This window comes from Nicotiana tabacum, chromosome 2 (genome assembly GCF_000715075.1).
Source record: "Nicotiana tabacum cultivar K326 chromosome 2, ASM71507v2, whole genome shotgun sequence".
Classification (NCBI taxonomy): Eukaryota; Viridiplantae; Streptophyta; class Magnoliopsida; order Solanales; family Solanaceae; genus Nicotiana; species Nicotiana tabacum.
In genome coordinates this window covers 999,133-1,007,401 of record NC_134081.1, presented here as the reverse complement: position 1 = coordinate 1,007,401, position 8,269 = coordinate 999,133, and the positions used below count along the sequence as shown (strand labels likewise).

Sequence of the window (8,269 nt, the reverse complement as noted above, 5' to 3'; positions counted from 1 at the left end):
ATAGAAAGATTGATTACATTCTATGAGTGCGACAATCATTAGAGCATATTATAAATAATTCACTAACGTCATATCAAAACAAATAAATAATGCAACTAAAGCAAGAAGATATGCAAGATCTAATAGTTTATTCTCGATTGAAATAGATGTATGTATTAAATTTTAAGAGAGAACTCATGCAATGAAGAAAATTAAGTTACCTGTAGAAAATTTGATAACCCAACAATAGATGTGGCAGTTTAAACAAAAACGTGATCCGTTATATAAAGGGAATAGGAGGTTCAACGTGTATGGCTACAAAACTTTAAATTCCTTACAAAACCTTATGTATAGGACACAATATTTCAAAGAATTAGAAGTTTGAAAGGTATTAGAAGTTCTTGCTAATTCGTATGAGGCAAGGGATTTATATAAGTAATATTTTGGTGGATTCTAAATTCCTAAATATTAGGAGTTTTTACATCTTTTAAATAAAGAAAGATATTATGGTCAAATTTTTCAATTAATTTGAAAGTCTTAAATATTAAAAATATTATTAAATGACTATTTTATCTAGTGTGAAATCTATTCTTAAAGGATAAAAAAGGCGAACGACATTTCGCTAAGGGTATTCGTGCTTTTAATATGGTAATAGATAATAGATATAGATAGATTAAGGTATTTTTGAGGAAAATAAATGACTTTTACTATTATTTTTGACAGTATAATATAATAAAAATAAATTATCACATATTTTACCTAAGAGAAATAATTTGGTATATGTATTTTTTTTTCTTTTGGCGATTCACACCCTCGTCCTCCTTTTCTTTTAGCCAAACATATATTAAAAAGGCTCCTAAATATAAAAGGATTGAAAGGCAAAGATTATAACCTAAATACTTAACGAATCTTTTGCCTAAAATATTTATAGTAGAATTTAAAAAAAGGACTCCAGAGTGCTCATACGTTTCCAAATGTGACTTAAAAGAATTTAAAGTGCTCCATCCAAAGATTTTAATATTAATGAAGTGTACAAAATAATGTGTTATATTACATAGCTCAAATAAGGAAGGATTGGAGACATAAAATTTAATTGATTTTGGAGTCCTAAAATTTTAGGAAACTAATTAAGTAATTTTTTTCAGATATTAGGAAAATAATTAATTTACTATTTTGACAAGAGGGGTTGCTCTGATGGTAAGTAACCTCCACTTCCAACCAAGAGATTGTGAGTTCGAGTCACCCCAAGAACAAGGTGGGGAGTTTTTGGAGGGAAGGATTCCGAGGGTCTATTGGAAACAGTCTTAAAAAAGACGAACGACATTTCACTAACGGCCTTCGTACTTTTAATATAGTATAGATATATATGTAGATTATAGTTATCTTTTATAAGCAAAGTTAAAAAAAAACTTATTTTTCTATATTTTGACATTTTTAAAAAAAAATCAGTTGGGCTAATTCTCAAGAAAATCTAGGTCACAAATTCGAACCGTAAAATCAGTCAATGATGCTTGTATCAGAGTAAACCCCTACATCACAACCCTTTCGGGTGCGTCTCTTCTCCGAAAATGCTCACCGAATTGCCCTTTTGGTTCTGACAATAAATTATTGCCCAATTGAAAAATTGATAAACATTGTGTATGTAAAACACACACCATATTCTTTGATTTAGTACTCGCAAACACAAACTGTCGATAAGTTATGTTACAGGCTTCGACCTTTAATCCCGAGACTTTTAAGCAGTAACTCGCAAAGAAATAAACTATTAGTAGTTGTCTTATCAACCATAGAACCTCTTCTTGATTGTTACAGTTGTGTTTTAGCTCAAGTGAATTTGTATACATATTCTGTAACTCAAGAAAGCTAAAACTCACTAACTACACACACACTCAATCTTTAGTTACTAACTACTAAGTACTAAATCTGCTTGAAATCAAACATTTGCAAGTCAAAAGACTACAACATCTGGTCTTGCAAGCTTCTCTGTGTGCACGTACCTTTCCGCCTTACCTTGACGCCATTACATGGTTATTAAGAACATGAGAAATAACTGCAAGAACCATTGATCTCTCGCGAGCAAAAGGGAACGGAACATTTGCTCTTCGCCAGTCATTCTACTATATCTCGTGTTCATATCTACTGATGAGGTACTTCTGTCACTAAGGGCAACTCAAGCTCCTCCTCATACCTCTCAATTTGTCATTCGCCTTTTGCGCTTTCGTTTGCACTTTCATTTTCACTTCATCAAAGTACTGTACCATAACAAGTTTTAAAGTTAATAAATTTGACAAAAACCTATAATAACGTGCGACTAGTTGGAATTACCTGTTGTTTCCTTTTCCTCTCGAGCTCCGCCTGCACGTTCAAAAGGAAAAAAAGAAAACAAAGAGAACCTTTATATAAGTTTATGATATAATTCTAGCACTCAATATAAAATAAAGATATATAGGTTACTATAATTCAGTGTGAATGGACAAAACCATACTCCAAAATTAAGGACATTTCTGCTAATATATTTACTACCAGGGCCTGTTTTAGATGTGCATTCTCTTCTTTTAGCTGGTTCAGTTCTGCCTCAAGTTCTACTGTGTAAGCCTGCACCAACAAGTATTTATTGTCAAATAGACAAACGAATACGAATACGTAGCGAGCGAGATTTAGGGGAAAGACTTACCTGCTTTCTTGCTCTTGATCTTGCTGCTGATTCTCTATTCTTGATCATTCTCCTTTGCCTCCTTTCCACCACTTTCTCTACCGGACCGTCTATTATGCGTTTTCTTCCTCCTCTCATTCCCATTTCCAACCCATATTGTCCCCCGCTATCGACTTGATTAACGCATAATCCATCCGACGATACTGGACTTAGTGGCGACCCCATCCCCGCCACCCCTTGTACTTGCCCATACCCGACCCCGCCACCATTCCCCATTCTCCCACCATAAACGGCCGTCGGCTGTTGTGGGAATCCGCCACCCCGTTTCATACTTACGGGGTACACAGGGGCCTCGACCACCCCGCTCTGAGGAAGTGGCGGATAGCTAGGAATGCCAACTCCAACACCGCCCGTGACTCCACCTACGCCAATAACAGGCCGAGCCATAGTGGCCATAGCGGGATTGTTGCTGTTTTGATACATCATATATGATTGCTGTTGAGGAGGTGCAGGGACGGCTGCATTCTCCTGTTCGCGTACTACCCCTGCTTTCACCAAGAAATCCTCGAGTGTCATTTCACCAAATGTGACCTGTCGTTGAGTGGAATTACCCGTGTCCTGGACACTGCCCCCATTATTCTGATGTTGCTCTTTTTGGCTCTTATGAATTTCTGACCAAACTTCATCCACAGTTTTTCGACACAAAGGTTCCGGAAGCGTAAGAGAACCCTGTCTTGGCAAGCTTGGCTGCTTGGCAATAGCTTTCTCCATTGAAACATTGCTCTGTCCTATCGCAAAATGTGGTGTGCTAGTTGCTTCCCCTGTACTTGGTGCCTGGCTATGACCATGAGAATGCGCGTTCGAGTGCGCATGCGCGGCGTGGGCATGGGCATGGGCTTGATTTTCTTCAGCAGTCCAAATGCTGTTAAGGAATTCATCCATATTCATCGACCCGAAATTCTTGCCACTTTCACAAAGGGTGTGTTGGAATTCGTCGAGAGTGAGGGAGTAGATCGATGCTTGTCTACCGAGGGACGGGAACTGATGGTTCTTGTGCTGGTTTTGATCTGGTTGCAATGGTGATTCAACCTCACCTTGTGACACCATCTCCGATTCTGGTACGCCCATTTTGTGATTTCTCTTCAAACTGTGTTTCCAAATTAAACTTGTCTTTTTTACTTGTTCACGACGCCTTTATGCGTTGATCAACTATACCTGAAATGTCTTGTATCAAACTCTTGAACAACAGAAATACTAATACTTGTAAAATTGTAAAGCTCCAAATGAAGTATTCTTATATCAAACTCAAACAATGCAAAGTTACACAATGGTAAATTTTACACTTAAAATTTGGCGTATACCCACCCAATAATTTAAGAAAAAATCGATTATATATAGTCCACTTTTCCGTGATGGTAAATAGAAAATTAATAATAATTCATTTCTCCTTGCCTTTAAAGATCCATGGTTTTGAACATCAAGCCCCTACTTCAACTCCCCCTCCCCAAAAAATAAATATAAATAACATAAGGAGCCTAAGAGGCCCCTATGTTCAAAAGTAAGTCAAACTTCTATGTCCAAATAAAATACACACACACATATTAAGAAAACAGAAGACTCCAACGACAACTTAAATACAGGTCAATTGAAACGCTACAATAGTCGTTACTGGTTTAACTTCTATACACTTATACTATACCGATGACAATAACATTTTCAAAAGGTTAAATTGTACCGATGATGTAAAAGATCATTTATACCATCAATAATACGATTAAAAACGATGGTACGCATATATTTTAAAGACTAACGATTTATACAAATTTTGGCTAGAATTTCAATCAAGATATAGCTTAAAACAAGAGTCACTAACTCGGAGGAAAAGGGGATTTTCACTTTCAAAAGCAACAAATGGACTTTGTGGGTATAATAAATGGGAGTTCACGGTTAGCCACTAACTAGAGATGTTTTTACTCTTTAGCCACTGTTTAAAATGTATTTACTTTTTAATCAGTGCTTAATAATTTTTTACCCGCCCGGACGAAAATACCCTTTTGTTAGACATGGGTGCTGTGTAAATATTAAGGATATAGTGTCCTTAACTTCATGAATGCTGTGTAAATATTAAGGACAAAGTGTCTTGTATTTTCACTTTCCGTTGTTAAGCTTTAGGACATCATGTCCTTAACTTCATATGTACAGTGTAAATGTTAAGGACATGGCGTCCTTAACTTCATGTGAGCAGTGTAAATGTTAAGGACATAATGTCCTTAACTTGTATTTGCACCTTCTGTTGTTAAACTTTAGAACCTAATGTCCTTAACTTTATGTGTGCAGTGTAAATGTTAAGGACATGGTGTCCTTAACCTCATGTGTGCAGTGTAAATGTTAAGGACATAGTATCCTTAACTTTATGAGTGTTGTGTAAATATTAAGGACATGGTATCCTTAATTTCATGAATGCTAGTGTAAATATTAAGGACAAAATGTTCGATATTTGCACCTTCCGTTGTTAAACTTTAGGACATTATGTTCTTAACTTCATATGTGCAGTGTAAATGTTAAGGACATGGCGTCCTTAACTTCATATGTACAGTGTAAATATTAAGGACTCATGAAGAAAGGACAAAAACATCTTTTCGTATTAATTTTAATAGAATAGTGGCTATTTTTGCTCAGCATTAAAAATACTGAAAAAAAACTAAATACCATGTTAAAAAATGGCTATCTCATGCCATTTCTACTATAATCAAAAGGCACTACTAAAACAGGAACATATTTTTTTGGCATGTGGGCTTCGAATGCCCGAAAAATAAATAACGTAGGAGCCTAAGAGGCCCCTATGCTCAAAGGTTAAGTGTCAATAAAGCAAAGTCAAACTTCTATGTCCAAATAAAATATACACAAACACACACATTAAGAAAACAGAAGACTCCAAAGACAACTTAAATATAGGTCGATGGAAGCGCGACAATAGTGTTATAGGTTTAACTTCTATACTGATAGTGCAATCTTCTTTAAATTATCACGTCACCTAAGAAGAACAAGTAAGGAGGACAAATAACATTTTCAAAAGATTAAATTATACTAAGTGATACAATTGAAAACTAAGCTACGTGTATATTTTACCAAGTGTCTTTACCATACTGACGACAAAGACGGGACAAACATATTATAAGATGAATTCATGGCCGACCCCAATTTGTTTGTTATCGTTATTGACTAGGATTTCAATCAAGATTACGAAGGAAATAGCTTAAAACAAAAAGGGATTGTTACACTCAAAAGCAACACATGGACTTTGTCAAAAGGTATTACTAAAACAGGAACATATTTTTTTGGAATGTGGGCTTAGAATGCCTTGGAAACTTTCCACTTTTGTTTAATGAATTTTTATCGGGCAGATCTAAACACAACACTTTTTCTTCAATTGTTTAGTCCTAACTAATTCATACACTAATAAACAAGATGTAAAGTGGAAGACAGATAGACAAAGAGAGAATCTACCCTACCATAAATGGGAAAAAATAAATAAATGTATAGATAGAGGGACAAAGAAAGAGAGAACATAAGTCAAAAAATAATATAAATGAATTGTTAGTTTTACAATGAAAGTGACAAGAGGCATGATATTAGTTCACAATCTTGCAACTCAAGCAAAACCCTATAACCTTTCACTCTTAACATAGAGCAACCCCCCCCCCCCCGGGGCCCCCCATCCTCACCCAAAACACACACACACAGAGTATCAAACATAGTGTTGGGAGTTTCAGATCTTAACTCAACAAGCTTAGCTAATGGAAAAAGTTAAGAAAATCAAAACTACAAAGCTTAATAAAATCAAGAAAATAGACAGTACCTTTTCTTGACTGTTTTTCAGCTAGCTAAGAGCTTCACCAAGCTAATTTCAGACTCTTAAGAAGATGTCATATGCAAAAGCGGTGATAAAAGCAGCTAAAAACCCATAGCAGCCATTACTTATATATATACATAAGTTGATAAAGACAAGATTCGTGTAAGAAGAAGAACAAAGAACACAACCAAGAAATATATATGTTTGTGTGACATTTATTCAAAGACGAGGTTTTTGTTCTCTGTCTGCATTAGAAAGGGCGGGGGGCGGGGGGGGGGGGGTTTAAGTGGGGTCCATTTGGAAGATGTAAGCAAAAGGACTGAAACAAAGGCTAGAATAAAAATATGAGAAGTTCAAACCCAATACTAAGATAGGAAACTTGGGCAATGCATGTAGGAATTGACGCGTATTTGACAGGTGTTTGCATGGCAATCGCTCTCATTTGGCTCTTCCCTCCCTGTTGTGCCACGCGTCAGCCAATGTTTCTTTTGTTTCCTTCTGTTTTTCTGGTTAAAAAGTTGTTTGCGTACCTTCTTTCGTGTAGTACTATGCAATGTTTTCTTTATTTCACTTAGGTAGTGTCCTTATCTGAATATAGCTCCTCCTATTTTCTGCTCACCAAATGCATGCTTTATTAGGGTTATTAGCTTTAGAGGTGCATCACAATTTGAATATTATGAGTTATATATAGGTCACGGCAGGGGCGTAGGTAGCTTAAGGGTATGAGTTTAAGGAAAAATCATTAAAATTTCAAAAAGAATATAATTTGAACCTATAATTTCAAAAGTATAGTGAATTCATGGTAAAAAATTAAAGTTAAATTCGTCAAATATAAATTCTAAATTCACCTCTTCATAATAGTGCACCCAGGAGAGACGGACCTATATTATACAGAGAGGGGTCACGAGCACCCGTCAGATTCGGCAAAAAATTCATGTATATGCGTACATGTGTTTAGAAAATAGTGATATATTAGTAATGGACACCCTATATACAAAGCAGATTTTGATTGAATCCAAAAGTACACCCGCGACCTTCAACTCCTGGATCCGCCGCTTGCACCCATCATCTTGCATTTGGATCCGCCTCTGGGTCACGATTCTAACCGTGAAATCAGCTACTGATAGTTGCATCCGAATAGACTACCTATATCACATCCTCTTGGGATGCAATCATTTCCGACGTGAACGCGGAATACTTTGTCCACCAAGTTTTCCTTTTTTTTTATTTTAGGAGGGTAATATTAGATATTCATACTGGGATTTTGAATTTAATTTTTATATGTATTTACTGAATCTTTTATTGTAAATGTATAATTTGAATTAAAAGTATTGAAGTGGTCAAATTGGACTAAAGCTACTGGCTTCAGTTTAGTTACTATTGCTCACTATTATTGGAGATAATGATGTTTGACCGAGTATGAGCAATAATAGAGTTGAAAAAACTTATATAAAGGGATTCAAGAAATAATTTTTTTTACTGTTGGCCTATTTATTTGTGAAGTATAATTTTCAATAAAGAGGATTCAATATCCTCTTCCCTCATTGGCGTGCTAAAAAGCTGTCACGGCCTCAAATTCCCTCCGTAGGATGTCGTGATGACACCTAGTTTCTAAGACTAGGTAAGTCTATCAATGCGGAATAATAATAAAGAGTATATGAAATAAATAAACTACAATTCAAACAATTTCAACTCCCAAAACCCGGTAGAAATAAGTCACAAGCTTCTAAGAATTTATTCTCAATATCTCTGTATATCAAGGTCTAAAAAAAATAAGGAAGCAA

General features: G+C 35.6%; 1 protein-coding gene across 3 annotated transcripts; it reads right to left on the bottom strand.

Annotated features, from left to right (window-relative positions):
• Positions 1–1,734: 1,734 nt before the first annotated feature.
• LOC107760739 (protein ABSCISIC ACID-INSENSITIVE 5-like) lies at positions 1,735–6,749 on the bottom strand. Of its 3 annotated transcripts, none has more exons than XM_016578837.2 (5): positions 6,492–6,749; positions 2,654–3,847; positions 2,465–2,574; positions 2,305–2,334; positions 1,735–2,231 (listed from the first exon to the last, which is right to left on the bottom strand). In XM_016578837.2, the coding sequence occupies exons 2-5, from the start codon at positions 3,758–3,760 to the stop codon at positions 2,216–2,218; spliced, it is 1,263 nt and encodes a 420-aa protein (XP_016434323.2). In that variant the 5' UTR covers positions 3,761–3,847; positions 6,492–6,749; the 3' UTR covers positions 1,735–2,215. The 3 variants fall into 3 exon arrangements, with proteins under 3 accessions (XP_016434323.2, XP_016434321.2, XP_016434322.2); XM_016578835.2 differs by having other exon boundaries at positions 2,503–2,574; XM_016578836.2 differs by having other exon boundaries at positions 2,503–2,574; positions 2,654–3,841.
• Between the last annotated feature and the right edge of the window lie 1,520 nt (positions 6,750–8,269).

Bases quoted from the DNA above. Each gene is read 5' to 3' on its own strand.
- LOC107760739 (XM_016578835.2), bottom strand. From the start codon at position 3,760: ATGGGCGTACCAGAATCGGAGATGGTGTCACAAGGTGAGGTTGAATCA. The intron at 2,575-2,653 runs GTAAGTCTTTCC...TTGTTGGTGCAG, and splicing joins GATCAAGAGCAAGAAAGCAG to GCTTACACAGTAGAACTTGA. The intron at 2,335-2,502 runs GTAGTAAATATA...TTGAACGTGCAG, and splicing joins CACATCTAAAACAGGCCCTG to GCGGAGCTCGAGAGGAAAAG.